The 23,488-nt window shown below is 45.9% G+C and overlaps 1 protein-coding gene across 1 annotated transcript in view; it reads left to right on the forward strand.

Moving 5' to 3' along the window:
• The first annotated feature begins 253 nt into the window (after positions 1-253).
• The window catches only part of BCAS1 (brain enriched myelin associated protein 1), a 38,703-nt gene continuing 15,468 nt past the window's right edge, over positions 254-23,488 (forward strand). The window contains exons 1-9 of the mRNA XM_068208064.1: positions 254-272; positions 3,539-3,612; positions 3,701-3,782; positions 10,669-11,186; positions 16,076-16,228; positions 16,730-16,774; positions 19,460-19,600; positions 22,452-22,487; positions 22,757-22,957. Coding sequence (XP_068064165.1) covers positions 3,544-3,612; positions 3,701-3,782; positions 10,669-11,186; positions 16,076-16,228; positions 16,730-16,774; positions 19,460-19,600; positions 22,452-22,487; positions 22,757-22,957 — 1,245 coding nt within the window. The 5' untranslated portion in view covers positions 254-272; positions 3,539-3,543. The remainder of the gene's footprint in view (positions 273-3,538; positions 3,613-3,700; positions 3,783-10,668; positions 11,187-16,075; positions 16,229-16,729; positions 16,775-19,459; positions 19,601-22,451; positions 22,488-22,756; positions 22,958-23,488) is intronic.

Consider the following 23,488-nt stretch of genomic DNA (forward strand, 5'->3'; position numbering starts at 1 on the left):
TCCAGCGTGGAGTGGCTGAAAGAATTGTATAAAACTGTCCCAAGAGCCTTAAGGACTGCAAGTCCAGCATGCCCACCCCTGGCAGGCTGGATCTGAGGTGTTCCTGGGTGTTCCTTGTTTGCTGTAGGTGACTCATCCCAGCCCTTCCTCCTCCTGTCCCTTGTGTGCCCACTGCTCTGCCAGGGCTCGGAGCCACCTGGCCCTGCTCCCACCACCCCCAGCACGGGTCCGAGGTGCCTCTCCCTGCAGGACAAGGCAGAGCTGCTCTCAAGGTAAGCAGAATTTCTGAACTCTGTGCTATTATCAGCCCTCTCTTCCCTCCACATCAGGCAGAGCTGAAAATTCTGCTTTTCCACCTGGACATGGCCATGTCCTCAAGCTCACCTGGGTTCCAAGGGCAGGGAAATGGATTCCTTTCTATGATGCTTAAATACAACATATGGTAAGTTTTAGTGAGGAATTCATTGTGGAGTTTTGGCATTAATAGATGTGGGGGATTGCAATATTCCAGGCTGGTCAATACGTCGGGAAGGGGAGGCTTGGCTGCCTTCAGGAGTACACAGCAGATCATAGATTTTGCTGTAATTTTCTCTCATATTTTCAAAGATTTTACCATTCTGTCAGCACCAAACCAAAGATTTTTGAGAGAAAGAGAGTGAAAAAGGAGGATTTTCCCAAGCCTTGAACTTGGCACACTATGGTTCACATAACATTAAAACCAATTAAAAATACGTTTATTTTCCTTTTGAATTATTCTCTGCATTACAATGGAAGCAGTGAGGCATAATTTGGGAAAGGGATTGTTTCAGAGCTGTAGAAGCTGGTAGTTCATGTTCCTTTTGGAACCAGTCAGGCTGGATTCCAGCTGGCCTGAGGGAAACCCCCACAAGGACAATATCCTTGGAACTTGGTGAAAAACCTGTACCTAGAAAGGAAGCCTCAGGACAGGAATTACTGCAGCTCCTCCTGACTTTTAAGGGCTTTCCTCTCATTTCGAAGAATGTTCTTGCATCAGAATCACCTCTTTTCCCCTCCCAGTCCTCCAAATTCATCTTCTCCTATAAAAGTTGTCAAATTTTCTCTCACAAAGTGAGGAAGTTCTTCCTGCAGAGCCCTGGCACAGCTCCAGGGAGTGTGTGGATCTCCCTCTCTGGAGACACCCCAAACCCACCTGGCTGAGTTCCTGTGTCACCTGCTCCAGGTGGCCCTGCAGGTGGCAGGGTGAGCTCCAAAGGGCCCTTCCAAGCAGATTCTGCTGCAATTCTGTGATTATCTAATCCACAAACACATCATGGAAGCGCCTTTATTTTCCAAAAAACCTCTTCGTCTTCACACTGAGTAACTCGAGCTTCAAGCCACGGTATATCAAGTGAGAGAAAAATGGATCTGACCACGTAAACAGAGGCCTGAGCACTCTGGGAAAAGCAAAACCACTGCATGGGAATGCCAGGGCTGGAGCTGCTGGTTTGCTCAGCTCTGGAGCCACACACGGGGACAATCAGCTGCAAGAGCTGATGGAGCTGTGCTGGCACAAGGGCAGAGCTATGACATCAGCTGGCAAGTCTGATTCCATTTTCTGTCTTTGGATCATCACTGCTGCTGCTCACATTTGTCTATAGGTGGCAGTGACCTGTTATTTTTCTTTAAAATAGGGCAGAAGTAGCACACAGGGATATTTTCTATATCATAGAGTGGTTTGGGGTGGAAGGCACCTTAAAGCTCATCCTGTCCCACCCCTGCCATGGCAGGGACACCTTCCTCTGTCCCAGGCTGTCCCTTGGACACTTCCCTGGATGGAGCAGCCACAGCTGTCCTGCTCCATGTGCACAGCAGAGAACAGAGTTTGGTGTTTTGGGATTGTGTTGCAAGTTTTCCCATTTTTAGTTAAAAGCACCTCCTATTCATCTTCATCTTTCCTTCAGAGAGTTCCTGTGAGTGAAAATGTTTTGAAATTCCACATGGCTGCTGTGTGTGTTTTATTTCAGTGAGAATTATAAACTGGATTTTAGGAAATGGCTGAGCTCCCCTGGAGCAAAGTCTGCCAGGGACCAGAGCCTGTGGCCCCTGCTCTGCATCAGCTCCAGACAACTCACCTGGTGTGAGAAAATCTGCTCAACAGGAAGCTTCAGGGGCTGAGAATCAACTACAAATCATTGAAATTAAAAAATAAACAGAGAAATTTGCTTCTCTCTCTCACACAGACTTTACAGCACGTGTGAGAAAGGAAGCAAACCTGCAAATATTCCATCCTGTGCCTGAGCTGTGTCCTGGCACAAACCAAGCCTTGGGAGAGCAGGACAAAAGCAAATCCTCCAGATTCAAGCAGACACCGAATTTACCATCGAGCCCGGGTTCAGATCTCGTTTTCTCCTCCTGCCATGGGTTAACCCTGGAAGCTGCCAGGAAACAGCCACAGAGCAAGGACAAGAGCTCTTTGTGCATCCACAGGGAGGCACTGGCTGTTTCCCACCCAAAATCAGGACTTCTGATTTATCCTGGGAATACCAGCTGAGGAATAAAACCCCTGTGGAACCCTCAGCAATCAGAGCAGACCCAGGGGTTGGGGGTGAGAGCTGACCCTGCTCTCCCATTCCAGTCCTAGGCAATGTCATTTACTAAATCTGCTGCTTTCCTCTGGTAACTAAGGTGGTTTAATTAACACTTCATCTGATTTATTTGAAGGAGGTGTTCTCCTCCATTCTTTGCGGCTTCACTGATTCCCACGGGCAGGAAGCAGGGCAGTAATAACTTTGGTAGCCCTGATGGCTGTGCAGGACATCCCAAAGGGTGAGCACAGCTCCAGCCTCCTCTCCTTGGGCACCTCCCTCTCTCCACGTGTGCCTTTGACTTTCTCCTCATTGTTTATTTGGGTACTTTAACAGCAAACACACATTTATATCCTAAGTCAATAGGAGCTCCCCTCTTGACTTGGGTCTGCTTTGCTCCTCCTCCACTTTTCAGGGAGTGTTTGGCCCCAAAGAATTTACAGAGCAAGACCAGAGGGTACATAAATGTATTTTAAATTAAGGGGACAAGAAAAGAAAGTCCCCCGAGTGTATTTGAAATTAAGAGGAAAAGAAAAACAAAACAATCCCCAGAAGCTTTATGTGAATTTGTACACAGGCTGCAGTTCAGAGTTTCTATGTGAGATGCCTTTCCATGCTGCCTCTTTTCCTTCCCTCTGCTTTTTATGAAATAAAAACCAAACAAAAATACACGAGCTGTTGTAATTTCTGCACAGGTTTTAGCCTTGCTCTGCTGCTAACTGCTCCTGAGCCCCGAGGAACGCTGCAGGTGGGACTGCAGCCAGTTTGCCTCCACAAACCAGAAAAGTTTGTTGGCTTGTGCCATTTTTGGGGAGCAGCTGTGAGCCCTGAGCACGATGGGGTTGGGGCAGGTGCCCTGGGAAGGCAGGTGGGATTTTAGGGATTTTAACAGCCTGTCCCCATTGGTTGTCTCTTAACGAGAATTAGGTGGTGATTTCATGTTAATGACAAAGAAAGGGTTATTTGGGGTTTTTCTCTCCTCCACCTCACAGGAGCTATGGGGAATAACCTGAGCGTGCCAGAGGAAGCTGAGGATGACAACACCTGCACAGTGAAGAGTTACCAGGTGAGCAACCCCACTCCCACCTCCCCTGGCTGCTACCAGTGCAATTGTCACCCCGTTGATGTCCTAAACCCCCTGTTGGTTATTTCAGCCTCTCTCCGAGTCTCCGGACAGTATTACAAATGGATCTGTGGTGTTTGTTCAGACCCCTCCCCTGGCAGTGAATGGTGAAGGTATGGATGGGGAAGGGGGGTTGGAAGTGCCCTGGGGGAGGTTTGGACTGAAGGAATAATACTCATGAATAGCTTTGCATTAGGGGATGAACCCATGTTCCAAGCTCTGAGTTGGAAACGTGGCTCTGCAGAAGCTGCAAAGTTTAAATACAGCAAAAAGAAAAATAAGGGATTATTTCCAACGTTCTCTGGGTGCTGGTTAATAGTTCTGGGGATTTGGTTCTGCCCTGGGCCCCAAAAATGGATTTACAGGGGAAGGGGGTTTGTGTGGAGCATCACCAGCCAGGGGTGCTTTGGTGCTGGTCCCTGCCAGGTTTGTGACAAACTCTGCCCAGGCTTTGGGGGAATTCCTGGTGCAGTTTGTGTCTCCAACAAGCCTTGGGGGAATTGTTGCTGCCAGGAACCCAAATTTAGGCTCTTGGAAAGGACAAAATGCAGTAATGGCACCAGGGCAGGGGGATCATGGACTCTTGGAGAGGTTTGGGGTTTCTGGGGGACACCAGGAAATGTTTTACAAGAAGAGAACAGTTCATATGTTGGAAAGGGAGAAAAAAAAAATCCATGTCCTGGCTATGTGTTCTTATCCACAGGATGATAAAACCTTAGAAACCACCTCTGCATTTTAAAATATGAACCCATATTTCTGATCTTCTCAGCAGCAATTTCCAACAACTGAAACTGTAGAAATGCCTTATTCATGATAGAATCTTTATCCATCTGAACATTTCCATCTTGTTCTCTTTTCTGGTCCTGTCTTCTCAAGCAGGGGCATTGTTTTGACTTGACATACACTGAGCAGTTATTTGTTAATAATTAAATATATAGAGAGAATTATTTCTGTCTAGCTTTTAATTTTAAAATAGTGATTGGCTGGGATAAGCACCAGAAAGGGGCAGGCATTAAAGCTGCAGTGAAGTTGTTAAATCAGAATTACATTTGGCCCCTTCTGCTCCTGAGCTGGCCCTTAGTGATTATTTAATGTACAGAAACCATCCTTGCTCTCATTTTGGAGGTTGTAGCCCTTCCTGAAGAGAGCAGGGGCCATCTAAAATCTCCAGTGAGAACTTCATAACAAAATCTAGCTGTTTAACAAAATGCAGCTCCTGAGCTTGAATTCTAGAGAATTTAGACTAAAGCTCAGTAATTTATTCTTTCCCTGCACACTAATAAAATAAACTCTGCCCCTTTTATGGGTAAACTGTGGGCGTAGAACAGTGGATGGGGTGTGAGCAAAGCATTGTTGAGCGAGTTAATCCCATTTCAGCCCAGTTTGGGTGGGGTCAGAGGGAATGGCTTTGCAGGCGTGCAGCTGGACCCTGAGCCCCACTTTCCAGTGCTGCCACCTCCAAATCCTGTTGTGAGCTACATGGCCTGAGCATTAAAAAGTCGTTGCCAAGTGGTTCTGAGAGGTTATCTCCTCGGATCCAAGGGCAGTTACTCTCATCCACAGGCACGTGGCCCTTCGTGCTTTTCACACCTTATTAATTCCTCCTTCCACCCCTTGTTGGCTTTGGAGCCTTTCTGAGCAGCAGCACCACCCCGTCCACAGCTCTGAAATTCAGCCACGCTCCTTGGCACCGCAGTTTCTTTTCGGAATAAATAAACCCCAACATTTCCTCTTCAATCTTATCAGCAAAGAAATTAATTTATAATCCCATGCTGAGAATACTTAATGATTTGTTGTTAAGAGAACCCTCTCCGTCTGTCACAGGCACTTGAAAAATCTAAATTTCGGTAAAAATAATCAAAGGCTGGTTTGGGGCTATGCAGTTGACAGCCAACCTCTGCTCCGTAGCCCAAGTTTCCCAGTGCCATCCCAGCAAAGCCTCTCTGTGTGTGTGTGTGTGTGTGTGTTTTTTTTTTTTTTTTTTTTTTTTTTTTTTTTTTTTTTTTTTTGGTGTAAAGCAGCAGAGTTCTGAGGAGGAAATAAAAGCCAGATGATTTTCACTGCCTGAAGACCTAGAAAATACATGTACATTTTATTCCTCATACGTAAAATCAAGCATGTGGGACTGCTTTACTTAAATGGATTACCTAATTAATGTAACTGCTAAATCAGTTTAAGTAGCAAGTTGAAAAATTAGATGTTGCTGTGTTGATATTTCTTGTAGTTTGACTTTTTTACTGTTTGTAAAGCAGTTTAAAATCATTGAGATACCATTGAAATCTCCATGTTTGTGCAATGTAATCAAGATTTTGGAGAAATACAAGTGATAGAAGTTATTACTGTGAAAACATAGTCGGTCTTATTTCTAAAATGAAATACTACAATAAATAGCAGTTTTGGGGTGTAAAGTGAGGCTATTGAGGGGAGCCAGAGCTGAAGAAAGGGAACCTTGTTGTACTTTCATTAGTAAAAGCACTTGGTGAGCAGCAGGTGAAGGAGGGAAGGCTGGAACTGGAGTTTTCTGTCTCTGATTTGCACGACACAGAGCAGAAATGCAGCAGGAGGACAAAACAGGAACAATTCCTGTGGGCTTGGGTGGTAATTCCATGCAGACTGAAACAGCGCCTTGCTCCTAGAAAGAATTACAAAGGAATTAAAAAGATTACAAAGGAGAAAAGTTGGGTGAAGATGCAGCTCCTTTGTCCCAGGGGGTAAATCCCATTCAGCAAATCCTGCCAGCAGCCAGAACCCACCAGAAATCCTGGTTGCAGCAGCTCCTGTGCCTGTAAGGCCTGAAATGTGAGGGATTTCAGGGATGCTTTTAGAGAATGAGCACTGCTATTCCTGCTGCTCACTCCTCTGCCCCTATTTCCATTAATTTCTGGAAATCTATCGGGGAAAAAACAACAATGCAAATTAAATTAGTGAAACCAGGTGATTCTTGGAGCAGAAATTTATTTGCATGGAATGGTAGAGCAAGATGGCAAAAGGATATTAGTGTGTTCCTTCTGTTCTTAAGGAAAGAGGAGTGTTTTATTTTGGATTTGTTATTTGCTGCAGAAATTCATTCAGGGCTGTTGTATCCTGTGCTGGCCTGCCCTGCTGGAATTTCTGGTGCCAAATGTTGCCTTGTAGCCCTTAATGGTTTCTTCATGGCCATTAAAATATTTTCTCCACGATTATCTGAACACTAGGGGAGGAAAAAGTGCTGTGTGGCTCTAATTCCAAGGCTAAGCCAAATATTTGTTTGTGGCTGGCTTGTACTCTAAAGAGAGAAATGAGATGAGCTTTAAGGTCCCTTCCAACCCAAATCATTCCATGATTCTGTGATATTGCATTAACCATTGATCTTTTCTATTGCTTGCTAAGTCAAGGAAAAAATGTTGGTCTAATTTGCCAAATTCCAGGGAAAAAAAGTGTTCTTACAGAAGAGGGACTTTGTGTATCCACAAAATTTCCTTTTTAACACACCCTGATGAAGGGAAGGGGAAGGAGAGACAAATCTTCTGGAGTGTGACTGCCTTTTGTTAAAGAGTTGAAAGGCAAATGCCCCAGCAGTAGTCTGAAATGCAGTCTGTAAATTGTGTATTGATTTTCATCTCAGAGCAGCTTTTAATCTCTGTCACAATGAGCAGCTTTGATCTGCTCAAAGACCTGGCCTAGAATTTGGGGGGTTTTGCTTATCTTTGCAATTCTGCCTCTGGATTGAGGAATAAATCTGGGAAAAAATGGCACTTGTGTGTCTTTAAAAACAAGAATAACACACATTTTTCACCCAAATACTGGAATTTCAAGGCTTTTCTCCCTCAGTTTGCTGTGGCTGTTCGGTGCAGCCCAGCCCAGCGCTGGTGGGATCTGCTCTGCCTCTGTCTGAGCAGAATTTCCTTGGAGCAGCTGGAGCTCTCCTGACACAGCACACACACAGCAGAGCCCATGGCAGTGACATTTTCCAGGGCTTCCATTCCTTCCATGATAATTTGAGATAAAAGGAGCTCCATAGGTTCCTGAGCTGCTGCTTGCTTAGCTGGTTTTTCAGTGCTGAGCTTATATCCCGATGTTTGAGCCACAGCCAGTTGTCCTGTGGTTCATTTGTTATCTGTTACATAAAGCAGAAGTTCAGCATCTCTTACAATTATTTTCCATTGGATGTTGTTTCTCCTTTCTTTAGCTGGGGAAGGGTTTTTGATTTTTTGCTTCCTTCCCAAGTTTCCAACTATAATTAGAAGTTCTTTTTCAAACATTACTACAGGAGGCTCAGGAAACTACAGCTGATCCTTAGTGGCCCCAGCTGAGTATCTAAATAGGTGCTGGAGTAGCTGTAATTTGCACTTTTGCTGTGCCTGTCAGGACATTGAAATTGAAACAGCTGCTCATGAAATATCACAGGAGGATATTGCTGCCCAAGGATTTCTGCCAGTGGAGCTGCTTCCTTACAGGAACAACAGCAGAAGAATCCAGGAAAAAAAAGTTTTCATGTATATCCAGAACCTGGAAATGTCTTTGCCTGGCCAGAGCAGGCTGTGCTGAGGAGCTCTGGCCACTCTGCCCAAAACACCCAAAAAAGAGGGAGCAAAAGTCTCATTAAGAATGATCCAAGGGGAGGGGTTGGGAGCCAGGTCCTGGGGGCAGCTGTGGGGTGCTGGGGGCAGCTGTGGGGTGCTGGGGGCAGCTGTGGGGTGCTGGGGGCAGCTGTGGCTGCTGTCACCACTGCCCTGACGGTGTTGGCTGTGCCTCTGCTGCTGGCAGATGTTTGGGTCAAGTCCCTGAGGTGATGCTGGCACATTCCAGCGCTGCCCCACTGCAGCCCCAGCACGGGCAGGACCTGCAGCTGCTGGAGAAGGCACCAGGATGGGCAGAGGGATGGAGCAGCTCTGCTGGCACAGCTGGGATTGTTCACCTGGAGAGGAGAAGCTTTGGGGTGAGCTCAGTGTGGCCCTGCAGTGTCTGGAAGAGCTGCAGGAAAGGTGGAGCGAGAGGATTTCCAAGGGGTGGAGGGACAGGGCACAGGGAATGGCTTCAAACTGCCAGGGAATAGGTTTAGATTGGATATTAGGAAAAAATCCTTCCCTGTGAGAGTGGGCAGGCCCTGGATCCCTGGCAGTGCCCAAGGCCAGGCTGGACACTGGGGCTGGGAGCAGCCTGGGACAGTGGGAGGTGTCCCTGCCCTGGCAGGGTGGGGTGAGATGGTCCCCGAGGTCCCTCCCAGCCCAAAGCATTCCATGATCCTGGGGTTTATGGAAAACCCCACTTCCTGCTCATCAGGGCAGCCTGGGCTGTGGTGCAGGGGGAACACTCAGCCGTGGAATTAAAGGTGTGGAAAAAGGAATGTCTGCCCTGCTGCTGGATGTGCCCAGGATCCCTGGGCGCTGCCAGACAGGACAGAGTCTGAAGGATACAGACACATCAGGCCAGGACCTGCTGATCTTCTGTGGGGTTATCCACAGTCCCTGGGGAGGTGGGAGGCTTGGGGGAATTTTGCTGTGAAAAGCCAAGGGGTAGCTTTGAAAGCTGGGATCTAAAATTGTTCACTTTTCCTAATCTCAAAGAATTTCCCACTGAAGATCTGTGCTGTGTGGAAGATGTGTTTCAGTCAGGTTTTTTTTTTTGGTATCTGGGGTCTTCTTTCTCTTAAAGGAAAATGTGAAAGGCATAGTATTGACTAGACTATTACAATTATAATTTGAAATAATTTCAATTTTACATTGAAACTGACAATTTTCCTGTTCTAATTCAGCGAGTCAGTTTGAGCCTGTCAGTTTTCCACAGTTATAATTAAATACATCTAAATTCATCCTTGACATGTGGTGATGACTGACAGGGAAATCAGATCCATATTCCAGTCCAAGCAGGGAAGAGAAGCTGAAGCTCAGGGGGAGCTGTAAGATTTACCTCTCGACAAGACCCTTTTTTTATTGGGGTTTCACACCACATCATCTCTGGTTCTGCCTCCCAGCCACAAAACCGATCCAAGCCAGATTATTTTTCTTTTGTCTCTTGTTTCTTTTGTCTTGTGTAAAGCAGGAGCTGCCTTTTCCTGCCTGTGAATCCCATACCAGGGATTTTCACCTCAGCTCTCCTATCAAAGCACCATTGTTTTGTAAAATCATAAAATATACTTTTAAATCAAAAGGGTTTTTGCATCTAAGGTGTGATGGCCACATGTGTACACATGGAGTGATTTGTGTGAGTTTTGGGGGAGGAAATGTGATTCTGAGCCACGGTTTGTGGGTGAAGAAATGTAAAATGTAAGGAGAAATGCAAGGATAAGAAACCTGGCTCGGATGTGATTTATCAGTATTCAAATCAGGCTCAAAAATAACCCACAGGCAAAGGAGAAGTGGCGGTAGGAGCTGCACTGAGGAGACAGGCAGTAGGACAAGGAAAAATGAACAAAATCAGTTCTGACTGCACAGCCCTGCTGGGAATTTGGCCAGCCAGGAAATGGGATCAGTCCTGGTGCTTCGCAGTCCTTTTGTTTCTCTAGCTTTGACAGAGGAGCAGGTGATGCATTGACATAGAACTGTCTGGAGTTTTACTGGGTTTTGGGGGGTTTTTTGCATGTCACTGATTTTAATTTGCTGTCGGCTGGGCTGAGTAGTGCCAAGCAGGGCTGGTATCTGACTTTGGCACTGCCAGGGGCTTGTGCAGGGGGGAAATTCACACTGATTTCAGTGAGGGCAGGGGGCAAAAATCAGCTCTGGGGGATGAACAGGGGGTAAAATTTGCCCTGATTTCAGTGATGAATGGCAAAAATCAGCTCTGGGGGAGGAACAGGGGGTAAAATTCACACTGATTTTAGTGAGGGCAGGGGGCAAAAATCAGCTCTGGGGTAAAACTGGCACTGATTTCAGCGAGGGGTGGCAGAAATCAGCTCTGGGGGCCGAGCAGCAGCACCGGGGTCCCCGGCGTGCTCTCCACCCCTCAGGCCCAGCTCACCCCAGCGCGGGTGCCCGCGGCTGCCGGTGCCCGTGGGTAATTCCCTGTCTCCCTGTGTTGCAGCGGATGCCCGGGCGGCTGCAGGCCGGGACAGCGCGGCCGTTTCTCCGGCGGAGCCGGGCCCCGGTGCCCGGGCGGGCGGGCAGAGCGGCGGGAGCGCTGCCAGCGGGGCCCTGCCAGCTGCCAGGCGCCGCTCCCCGCTGGCCTTCCCCTGGGCTGTGCCAGGGCGCTCTGAGGAGCCAGCGGCGGCCCCAGCCCCCCGAGAGGCCGCCCTCGATGCCGCCGGGCTGAACGCAGCCCCGAGTGAGGGCGCGCAGGGGCCCGGAGCGGCTGCGCCCCAGGAGGGAACCCGTCCAAACCCGGGCCAGGCCCCGCTGCAGGACGTCGAGCTCGCGGGGACACCTGAGGGACAGGATGTGGCCGCCCCAAAGGGCAAACAAGTGACGCTCTTGGACAGGATCTTCAGGCTGGAGAAGGGCAAGGGAAGGACACGAGGTGACCCCGAGGAGGGAAGGCAGGTGCTGGACGTCCCCGACGGGAGCATCGCGGCTGGCGCGCCCAACGGGGTCCCGCTGGGCAAGGCAAGTGCTTCCGTAAAACAGCCGTTAATCAAATTTTCACTGATGAATCCTCTTGGGAATGTTGGCAGGGTGGGATGACTCTGTGTGGGGTGGGAATGAACCAGTGTTGCTCTTAAAATGGCCACGGGTAACACCCCAGGATGGAGGTGTGGAAGATGAACCTGTGGCCACGAGTGAAGCTCTGTCTCATGATTAAATCCTGGCCTCCAGTTTAATTCACTTTATAATTATCTAAAAGGTTTGGGCAACACAGCTCCAGCTGCCAGGAGGAACAGCTGCCAGCTGCAAATGAAAGCAAAAATACCTGAAACTAAACCAGTTTCTTGTGCTTTAGGATGTTGGAGTTTGACAATGGATGGTTTTCTAAAGGTTCTTTGGCATGTTTTGTGCCATTTTTAAAATAGTCCTGCTTCTCGAGCAATAGATGCTGGATGCCCTATTCATCAAAATAAGGAATATTATGCAGCAATGATTTTTGTACTCCAGCTTATTGTGATGTTTTAGTCAAGGAAAAGTGGTTCATTAGAAATGATTTCACGGGATCAAAATGTGATATAAGAAAATGTGGATCTTAACTGAAAGAGCACACTGGTCAAAGGAGTTGGAAGTTAATATGAGTTTAGATTTTACACTTCCTGCCAGATCTGATGTCAGCAAAGGTATAAATTTCAGGTAATTAACTACAGAAAAAGCCCATCCTCTGAAAGGGAATAATGGTGTAAATCTGACTTCTGCTGGAGAAGTGGAATGCAGGAATTTGTGATCAGATTGAAACCCTGTCTAATGTCAGGAACAAGAGGGAAAAACCAATGTGTAATTACCACTTTAATAATTGCTTTTATTGGCCACCAAATAAGATGGTGATCACTGATGCTTTGAGTAGTGTTGAGCTTAACTCATGGGATACTCCCTGCTTACACTGCCAGCAATGCAAGTTGCCCCAAAATAATTTTATTTTTAATCTTTTTCTTCTCTATATTAGACCTTCTCAAATTTGAAGATTGCATTTCTTGTATAAATTTACACATTGCAATACTTTTCTGAGGGTTCATTTTTGAGAAGGAACAGTGGCATTTTTCACCCCTGCCCCTTAGGAGCGCTCCCATCACTGGTGTTTCAGGCAGCCCGGGATGCACATTTACAGAATCCTTAAAGGCGTTCAGCACCTAAGCAGAACAGGGTGGATCATTTGAAATGAATCCTCTGTTCAGGGCACACTGGCACTTCTGTGTTCAGCCTCTTAGAATTAAGCTTTTCAACACCCCGAATTCCTGCAGATATTTTTGACTGTCACACACAAGTCCTCCCCGTAGCTTGCAGGAATTGTCTCTTTTCCCACCAAACGCCAAATTCTCATTTCCGATTTCGCTGTCACTGCAGTGACACTGCTTTCATTTACAGAGTGGGGAAGGTCACAGCTGGTGCTGCTGAAGGAATGCTGTGAAAGTCCAAGGAAAGGACACTTTGGAGCAGTTTTAACTAAAATTCAGAGTTAAACATTGCTGGGAGCAAACAGTCTGGTTGAAAGCTCAGGTGAGGCAGAGCAGGATCAGGGACAGAAGAGAATTGAAATAATTCTCCCAGTTCAAACAGGGAAGCACTGCTCATTCAGATCAAGCTTTATTAGACTAATAACACCTGGATTTCTTATGAATTCCTACTGATGGGCAGTTCTGGCCCAGTCCCCTTGTACCCATCCCCATCCTGGAGGTGCCTGCTGCGAATAACCTGGAAATCCCAGGCACTGCTGAGCTATGGGTGTTGCTGGGTCTGGCTGGGAGTGTCTGCAGGATCCCAGCAGCTTTTTGGAACCCAGGAACATTCCTGAGGACAGGTCTGGTTATCAGAAATGCCTCTGCACCTCCTAGGTGTGTGCTTAAAGCTGCACCATGGACATCTTTGAGGAATCACAAAAGTGGGGTTCATTGTGTAAATAAATGGCAGATCTGGATCACAGAGAGAGGAATTTTAAACTTCTGCTTGAATTTTTGGCCTATAATTTTGTCTTTGGTCCTTTCAGATATGAAAAGAGGGGGCAGAGAGGATTTGAGCACCTTTTCTGGGGAAAATACTGCAACTAAACAGTGCAATGTGTTACCAAATTTAACTCAATCCCTAAAACAAAGGCTGTGACTCTGCCTTGCAGCACAGTTGCCTTCTGTTCCCTCTGAAGTTCCAATTCTCCTGCAGGATGAGAGAATGACCAAGCCTAATTTAATTACTGTTACTGTAGTAACTACAAACTGTTACCAAATAATCATACTAAAAATCAAGATATCGCTGCCAACAGCTCCTCTACTCTCTTTCTCTCTTTTTTCTTTGTGGATTATGACTTGTAGTATCTGTAAATGCTAAAAGCAAAGTTTCCCTGCACTGAGTGCCAAGACAAAACAAACAGCGTTGCTGGTGAGTAAGAGAGAGGCTCCACAGTTGTAGCTTAAGAGCTGCACAAACATTCTGTGTTTGCTGAGCCACTCTTTATTTTTGTGGTCTACAAAACTACATTCAGAGCGCAGCATAATTAAAACAAGGGCAGAATTCATGAATTCATGAAGCATTTACTATGTAAGCCAAAGAAAAGATAAATTATATGCCTGAAATGTTTCACTGAGCCATGATTCATGCAAACAAAAGTGCTGGCAGGAATACATTCTTTTGATATGTTTGGGTTTTTTTTTTCCTGATGACTGAACTGAAACTACAGTACATTTAAGGTGTTTATTACCCCCAAATTTAGCTTTTCAAAGACACAATTGAACATTTACATAGCATCTATTAACTCCTAATACTGATCTTCTGTTATTCCTGGGGTTTCTTTCATTATTTACCCCCAGGGCTTTGAGCAGGGAGCTGCCACCGAGGCTTTTGTGGTGATTTTGTGGCTCTGCAAACGTGATCCTGCAGGGCTGTGTGTTCTCTGTGCCTGATTTCTGTGCTGATGGCCCCAGCCTGTGCTCTTCCTGCAGGAATATTCCCATGGGAGCACAGGATGGATCACAGCCCCTCTCCAAAGCTAGATTGGAGTGATGCTCTGTAGCCAAGGGCAGCCTCGGCTTGGGAGTCACAGAGAGGGATCCTCGAGCAGGGCAGGGTAATTTTTAGTGGGAAAAATTAGAATAAAAGCATTCTAAAAAACCTTTCCCTGTGCTGGGTGATTAAATACCACAATAATTGTATAACATGGATTTCTTTATGTCACCAGTGGAAGGAATAGACTTTAAATGCTTTAAAACTTCAGAGGGACCAGGACAGCTGGGTGTGGGGTGGGCAGTGCCAGCAGAATACAGGGAATTCAAATGGGCACATCTGAGCTGTGAGGTGGGAGTTCAGGGATTTTGGGATGGTCCCAATCCTCAGGGTCTGCAGTGCTTTCTCTTCAGTGTGACTTTGCCAGGGAGATGTCCTGGATCAGCCAGAGGTGCTGGAAACAGCTGTGTGCAGCTCCCTCCTGAAATGATCCCAAAGGCAGGGCTTGGGCTTGTCTATAATTCCAAGAAGTTATTGTATCTGTTGATTTTTTTCATTGATAGCATCCAGCTCTAAAGAGTTTGATGGCACCAAGCACTTGGGCTGTGAAGCTGGTTTTGTTTAGCAACACATCAGCCGCCTCCTCCTCCTGCCTCAGTTGTCCCTTGACCACCTGGAGCAGAGCCAGCACTTTCCATGGCACCAGAGCTCTGTGTGTGCCACCCTGGGCTGGCGTGGCCACGCGTGTCCTGCATGGGACAGATTGTTCCTGGGGCTGCTCTGGGGCTGGCAGCTGCACAAAGTGGTGTGTGAGACCCTTCAGTGGCCTGCTGAGCATTCCAGCAGTGCTCTGCTGCTCCCTGGGCCAGCTTGCAAAACTGGGTGGGTGGGGAATGACACACAAATCCCTTCTGGCATTTCAATGTCTGCTTTAACTCCCTCTGTTCTGCTGGCACTGCCCACCCCACACCCAGCTGTCCTGGTCCCTCTGAAGTTTTAAAGCATTTAAAGTCTATTCCTTCCACTGGTGACATAAAGAAACCCATGTTATACAGTTATTGTGGTATTTAATCACCCAGCACAGGGAAAAATTCTTTAGAACGCTTTAATTCTAATTTTTCCCACTAAAAAAAGTGCTGAGCTATAATGGGCTAGTTAGGGAAAAATACCTTTGATGTCACTTAGGCACCCTTTGATGTCACTCTCTCCCGCACAACACTTTTGTTGAGCTTTCCTGTGCAGGCTCAAGGCAAAGGTGGCCAAAATGGAAGGTAAGTTCAGTGTGAGAGGTGCCAAACTCTCCAAAACTGGTTCAAGAAGTGTTTTTTTAGAACCTGCCCCTTGTCCAGGTGTCTAAACAGAAAACAAGTACTTTAATATTACCTACTTGTGAGTGCTTGAGCACTGGAAAATGTTTTAGGGCTCTGGGAATTGTAATTTCACGAAGAGAAGAGGCAGCTCCATCTGGCTAAGAGGAATTACTTTGATTTGTTGCCTTTTTCCTTCTTTTAATGTGTGTCACATTTGTGTTTGATAGATAAAAATGATTCCTGGCGTGGCAAAACAGATTCAGAAGCCATCTTTGTATGGTGCACTCTGACACGGAGCTGGCAGGGCCAAAATCTCAGCATTTGCTTCCATTTTTCACAAGTTCAGCCTTGAAAAGAGAAAAGTGGAGTTTGGGACTCGCTCTGTGCTTGTTGTGGCTGAGAACAACGTTCCTCCAAGCAGCAGCAATGCTGAATGTGTGAGGAGAGCGGGGAAGGAGAGGGATAAATGCTGGATTGTTCTGCCCGTGGGCTGGGCAGGAATGGTTGGAATTGCTGTTGTGACTCCCAGCTAGTCACAAAAGCCACTTTTGCATTCCACTGGGAATCAGGCAAGCTGGCACTGAGCAATCTGTGCCCCCTCTTATTTTTTAGGAGCTAGATGAGTGCTGCCAAAAGGAGCTTGGGCAGGACTCTGCAGGTGAACAGGACCCGGCTGCTGCAGCCCCTGGGAGGGCACAGGTAGAGCGGGACAGTGCCCAGGCAGCTGCAGGACAGGGCTCAGTCATGAGCTTCCTCAGAACACTGGTAAGTTCTCCCTTTCCATCTCTTTGGGTTTCAGTTGCTTCCGAAAATCCCCTGTGGGACTGGAAAATTGCTATAAATAATGTAAAAATGGATAAATAAATGTAAAATGTTCTCTGTCTTGGGGGGATGAGGAGGGGTGTGGGGAGGGACAGTGAAATGATCAAGTGAATGCCACCTGCTCTGCAAACTTCCACTTCTACACAGATACAGATCTTTAACTGTCTCAAAGGCTTTCTGCTTGATATTCCTTTTGTGCCACCTCTAAAAGTTCGTTTTTATTAACTGATTGTAACCTTGAACAGTAAATACTAGATCCAGGTATTTTTCATCATAGCCATTACATTGTTCTCAAGGAATATTTGCATTATCAATTTTCCCACTTGAGGGAAGTAATATTTGTATTTTCCCTTTGTGCAAATAAAACCTGCTGATTTCAGACTTATCTTTTTGATCCTTTGAAAGGCTGGGTTGAGTGACTGTTTCTTCTCAAATTCTTTTAAGGTCTCCCCAAGCAAAACTGAAGCCAAAAGCGATTCTGAAGATAAGGTAGGCAATTCCTTGTTCACTGGTCATTAGGTGTTTTTCACACAGGGATTTCCTCTTCGTTTTGTCGGGTTTTTTTTTCCCAACTGCTGTTATAATTTGAAGTAATTTCAAATATTTTTCCCCTGGATAAATTGAAAAGGAAGAGACTAAACAGTGAAGTTCTTAATATCGTCTGTTACAATCAAAATCTGTTGTGTTTTCCGCAAGCTTGATGATGACTGGTGACACTTTTGGTTGTTTCTCTGACTTGTCCTTGATCTAAAATTTCAGTGAAAACTTTGAGTCCACAAAAAAATCATGTTTGCTTGTAGAAGAGTTTTCCTTGTGACTTGAAAAAATTTTATTAAGAAACAAGGAATAAAACCCTAAAAATTGAAGTGTTTTCCCCATGCAGATATTAGCCAAAATCACAACATTTTTGACTTTTCTCCTATTTTTTTATTCTTTTGTCCTTTTCAATGTTCAGTCTTTGCAGCAAGCTTGGTGACTACATGGGAGATTTAATTCTGAATAATTCTGAAAATTATTCTCAATAATTCTGAATAACTCTGAAAATCATCAAATAGGGTGAAGGTCTTCCAAGCAATGCAGAAAATGCAGTTATTAGAGTGCCCTGGCTAAGGTAGACTGGCAGCTCTTCCCAGAGGTGGTGAACAATCTGGTTTGGATGGAAACAGTCCAGCTTGGATGGAAACGACCCCATTTCCTTCCCTGACTCTGTCACCTGCCCCTGTCCAGGTGACTGCTGGTGCTGCTGTCATTTGGACACAAATATTCTGGCTGGGTTTGGTTTGCTGGCACACCTGGCAGGGCAAACAAATCCAGGTGACTTGCAGGATGTGCAAACTCCTTACAGGAGATTAAGTGGGAGCTCTCTTTTACTGGGAATTCCTTTATCTGATATGGCATTGTACCTTAATAAATGGGAAATATGTCGATGAGGGTAATTTATCAGCTCCCAGGTAGAAAAGCTGCAGATTTTTTGGCTGATAGGAAATAATTATTTTTTTTTTTTGTCCCCAGCAAACAACTGAAGTGTGTTAAAGGTAAAGCTTTGCTAAGTGAAGTTTTTCCGAGTGCCGTGGGGCTGTTGGGTGCCTGATGTACCTTCACATCAGAGTCATGGAATATCCTGGAGCTGGAAGGGATCCAAAGGTTCATCCAGCCCTGGCCCAGCACAGACCCCCAACAATCCCACCCAGAGTGTTGTCCAAACGCTCCTGGAGCTCTAGAAGATTTGGGACACGGAGCAATCTCTGGGGAGCCTGGGCAGTGCCCCAGCACCCTCTGGGGGGGAAGAACCTTCTGTTTCTGTAGGGTCAGGCTCTTATCACTGCTGGCTGCAGCTCTAATCAGCTGCTGGCCCACGTGTGCTGCCAGCAGCCAGGCACACCCTCTGTGGCCATCCCTCTGATGCCTTGTGCAGGCTGCCCTAGAGCAGAGGCTGGGCAGAGTTACAGAATAAAGCAGGGATTTAATAAAAGGATCTCCTCCATGGATCCACCTTGGGCAGCACCAGAGCCCAGCCAGGGCTGCACCCAAATGAACCCAAATGGTCCCAAAATGCACGAGCGCTCCCGGGGGCTCTCACTGTGATCAGCTCTGCTCCATTGGCACATTGCAGTTCACTGTCCCATTCCAGCTTTAGCCCATGCAGTCCCATCCTGCTTGTTTTTCTCTCTCCAGCCCACGTTGTTTGTGCTCTTGGGCTGAGATTTGGATCATCTGTCCTTGGTCCCCAGCTGGAGAAGGAATTGTTTTGTCTCCCTGCTCTGTGCAGAGAGCTCACCATCTCCTCATGTGAAGCCCAGATCCACAGACTAAAGCAGCACAGAACCTGAAAAATAGAAAAGCCAAAACCTGAGGAATCACCTCAAGGGCCATCCCTCGGTGGCTGTCCCTTCCTCTGTGCCCACACCAGTTCAGAGCCCAGTCACACCTGCTTGGGCAATTCCTACAAACCAAGAGATTGTTTGGACAAGGTCTGCCCCAAATCACTGGCCTGACCTTCCTGTGGCAGACCCTGAGCTGGTCCTGGGTCACTCTGTGGTCACAAATTGTAAGAATTTTGCAGGAAAAATGGTCAGTTTTGCTGTGAGATTTAGTAAGGAATAATCCTCCATCCTCCTTCCTGCCAGGTAATCAAAGGCATCTTCCTGCTTTAAAGCCTGAGACCTTGAACAATTAATTAATTAATTTCAAGGACATTAATGGAAGCTTGAAATATTTTAGGCAGTGTATATCATGAATATTCACACTGCCCTTTTCCTAAATAATGCATTATATAAAATGTTTTAAAGTCCCTATTATGCTGCAATAAAAAGACTGACGGTTCCTCCAAAGATTTATATATTTCTCTGTTTTAAAATTATAAATCCTAAACTGCCTCTTCATGACTTGAAAAGTCATGTTTGTGGGATTTACATTTCAGTTTAGTGGAGATTTTAGAGGGAAAGTTGTGGTTTTATTTGGAATCAGGTGGATTGCCTTGGCTTTTATTTTGCTGCTCTGTGAAAGAAACTCTGAGGAGAGCTGAGAAATCACTCAGGAAAAAACCCCACAATTTGTCCAGGGCTAAGAGGGAATATTTCCCTTTAATCCCACGTGTGTGAGCGATGGAATAATGTCTTTGATAAAGCAAATATCTGCAGTAAACACTCACCTGCACGTGCTGTTGTGCACAAGGGCTCCAAGGCGGAGAAGGGCCCTGGGGGACAGCCTGGCCCGAAGGCAGCAGCAGGATCCCCCTCCAAAGGAGCCAAGAAAAAGAAGGCAGAGAGCCCCAGGCTGGGCCATAGCACCTTTAGCAAACTCTTTAGGCACAAGGTTGGTATGGAGCTCCAGGAGCAGCAGAACCCTGAGAAATCACAGCTGGCTCCTGGCACAGAGAGAGAGTTCTTGCCCAACATCTGGCCAGATGTGCAGAGCTCTGGAAGTCCCTGGGAGAGCATTTCTGCGCCGGGGGATGGGAACCATCCTGAGCTGCATCTTCCTCTCGTTGGGCCCTCTGTGAGCTCAGGGTTCTGGAGCAATTCCTGGAACAAATCCTATAACAATTCCTGGAACAATTCCTGCCAGTTACTAACATGGACTAAACCCCCCCATGCCACTAAAAACCAAAATCAGAGGTGCTGACAAACAATGAATTGTGTAGAGGTGAACAAAGCCTGAAACCAGAGAGGTTTTGGAGCTCAGCCCAGCCACAGTTCAGGTTTTATGTCATTAATGTGCACCAGAACGTGGCTAAAATTGGCATTTTGGGGCATCTGATACAGCACAGAGGAGGCTGGAACATGGAGTTTCCTGCAGAAACAGGGATTTCTCCCTGCAACCAAGAAAATTAATTAATTTTAGTCCTGCTTTAGTTTGGAGCAGAAAAAAAATCTGGGTTTGATGGGTACTTTAAAGGGCTTAAAATGCACAGTCAAGTAAATGGCTGTTTCACAGGACATGAGCTTTTATATTCAAAAGCAGAAGTCACTGACAACTTCTGGTCTCATGCTCTGTATTTGAAGATTTCTGCACCCTCTGAAGATAACCATGGCAGGGAATCAGAGAATTGCAGCTTTTTAGCCCAGAGAATGCAGAAGCAGAGACCCTTCCAGTGGGGGAGGAACATAATTAATATTTAATTCTCCCTCCAGACACCCACGTGGAATTTCTGGTGAGTAGGGGGCTTTATAATCAAGGGCATAGGCCATCCTTTAATACATTTTAAAACCAAAAATGTTCTTTCCACTATCTCATTTCTGAGGAAAAAAAAAGCCATCTGCATATTACTGAAGGAATAATAATATTTCAAATGAATTCAAGTGTGCAGTTCTTGCCAAAACCTTAAATTTGAGATCTCAGCTTCGTTTCCTAATAAAATTAAAATATTATTTACTTGTTCATAATGAATTAAGGCTTCCTGGTAAAAACTAAACCTGGCTGGCATTTTTTAAGATTCAGTTCCAGTAATTAATCTTGCAATAAATTGTAGTGAGAAAATTCTCCAGAATATTTAATGGAAGTTTAAAGAGTTTTTTGTCTGGAATGACAACACTTATCTTGAAGGAATTCAAGAGCCTGCATTTTTATACCAGTAAAATCTTTCTTATAAAATATCACTTTTAAAATCGCTTTTTCTTGTTTTTATGTTTATTTTCACAGTTTTCTTTCCACATCCAAAATACAGAAGCAGGAGCTGAGATATCATTTATGACCTATTAAGAATCAAGGAGAGGGATTAAAATGGTGCCAATAATTTGCTTGTAAGGCTGATTAAAAGTGGGAATTCAACTCAGAGCAGGGATGTGACAGGAAGGCCCTGGAGTTACCACTTCTAGTAAAAAAAAATAAAAATATAGTTTATATCTTTAAAATCTCTGTGCCTTCCATGCTGTATGAATTAGATGAATACATAACCAATTCTTTTATTGGAAATGATGATTTTAATAGATATATTTGTGTTTAAACACTTCACTGTCTCCTCTGACAGTGTTTTCTCTGCATGTCCAAAATACACTTCTCTACCTAAATCCAGCTTAGATTGGCTGTGAGTTAACAGCAGCATTGTTTTTCAGGCTCCTGTGTTACAAAATCCTAACTCTAAAGCAGCTTGTGATGCTCGTCCCATCCATGCATATTTGCCCTTTATTCCTTGCTAATTTTGCATATAACTGTGCTGATTTATGGAATTTTCCCTTGGAAGAGAAGGGTGAATCCCTCACTTGCAGCACTAATGCTGAAGGTAGCTGTGGCATCCTCCCCCTTGTTCTCACCTCTCTGTTGTTTGTCAGAGCTGACCCCACAAATAGTTCTTGGCTCCTGCAAAACAAGTCCCCTGCAAAATATCTCACCTGCTCTGTGGTGAGCTTCCCAAAGTCTGCCCAGGCTGCTGGAGCCTGGCCCCGGGCTGTGGCTGGATGGGTTTTTGTACAGCTCAGTCATTCTGCAGTGTGAACTCTGCTGCTGAAGGGTAAGAGATGCAGGTAACATCCCTGGCCAAGGAGGAATTTAACTGGCTCCTCCTGGGTTCGTGTATTCTGCTGAAATCAGGAGCCCCATCACTGAATGTTTGTACTAAAGGAAATCCCACCTCGTGCCCAAAAATACAAGGGCTTGGGTGGAACCAGCCTCCAGCACCTGCAGAGCTGCTCTGTGTTCCAGAGCCAGGGCTGTTCCGTGCCCTGGGTTTCCAGAATTTCGTGTGCTGCTTGTGTTTTGGATCCCAGAAATCCAGGCCTCCTGCTGGAAGGTGATGGGAGCACATCCCTGATGATGGTGTGGGATTCCCATGGAAAACACCCAGCTCTGTGTCTGTGAACACGGGAAGCTGCAGACACAAAAAAATCTGTAATACCTTTAAATTCTCTGCAATGATTTACCTGAGCTGAATGGGAATGTGAATATTGGAATGCATATATACATATACATATTTTTAAAGAACAAGTTGAGAGCTGTAAGCACAAAGAGTGCAGCACCAGGCTGGTGCAGGTACAAGGATGGGACCTGGCATTCCCTCCAGCGGCCTCCACTCTTCCAGGGATCAGTTTCCATGGCTGCAGGAGCCAGGACGTGCACACACAATCACTAAAAATAAAATAATTGGTGACACAGACAATTGCTGGCCTGTGGAACTGCTGTGCTGCCGTTGCCTCAGACAGACTCATCTTTGTGTTTTGTTTCCCTTCAGGCTGCAAAAGAAACCCAGCAGACAACGAACACCAAAGTGAGTAGGAGGGGTTGAATTATCTGTGCATTGCAGGAAAAGGGGAATTCTCGCTGGCACATTCAGTCTTTAAGTGTTTTAGTTTCTTTGTCTGAGTTCTGGGTGTGCTGTGTCTGCAGCAGGGAAGCAGGGAGAGAAGGGCAGGGGTGGAAGGGATGGATGGAAGGGCAGGGGTGCAGCTGAGCAGGGAGAGGTGGTGCTCACCTGCCCCAGGTGATGGCTGACTGCTGGATTTGTTCCCCACAATATCCATGTCCTTTCTCTCCCAGAGCCCTGAGCAGCCTCCTGTCACCTGTGTAAAAGCAGACAGAAATGTCCCTCCTTCCCAAGAGCCGCCGGCCAAGCAGAACCCGAAAGCGCCGGAGGCCACGGCCCCTCCGCAGGGAGTGACCACTGAACCCCCCCGGGAGGCCACCAAGGACAAGGGCTCGGCCACTCCTCTGCCCCTGAGCAAGCTCTTCTGGAAAAAGGTACTGGAACTGGGCAGCTCCGTGCTGGCACTGGAGTTCATTCCTGCCAAACCCACCGTGGGCAGCAGCTGCCACGTGTTCAACATCAGGGCCATGAATTTATCTGTGGGAGTTTTCTTGGTTTTATGCAATCAGGAATGTTATTCTCTCTCAATTCAATGCTTCTGTTAAATATGCCCCAGAAATCAGTGTTCTTTACTAAAATGTGTCATTAATAGAGATAAAGCTCTAAAACCTTGTTTCATTTCTTTGCTTTAAATGTCTGAAAGGCTTGACTCAAGAGGGTCTGTTCTTAGCAGAAAACGTTCTGTGACAGAGCAGATCAGGCTTTAATTTGGGGTCTCAATTGCTTGGGGAGACACATTGATCCTCAGGTGAAATATTGATTTTAACTACATTTAGAGCTAATTCTAAAAACACAATCCTTATGATTTATAAGCTGAAGTTTATTAATTTTTAATTTAATTTCATTTTAATTTCATTTCATTTTTAATTTCATTTCATTTTAATTTCATTTCTTAGAAGGTATGA

Source organism: Anomalospiza imberbis, chromosome 17, assembly GCF_031753505.1.
Source record: "Anomalospiza imberbis isolate Cuckoo-Finch-1a 21T00152 chromosome 17, ASM3175350v1, whole genome shotgun sequence".
NCBI classification, from domain to species: domain Eukaryota; kingdom Metazoa; phylum Chordata; class Aves; order Passeriformes; family Viduidae; genus Anomalospiza; species Anomalospiza imberbis.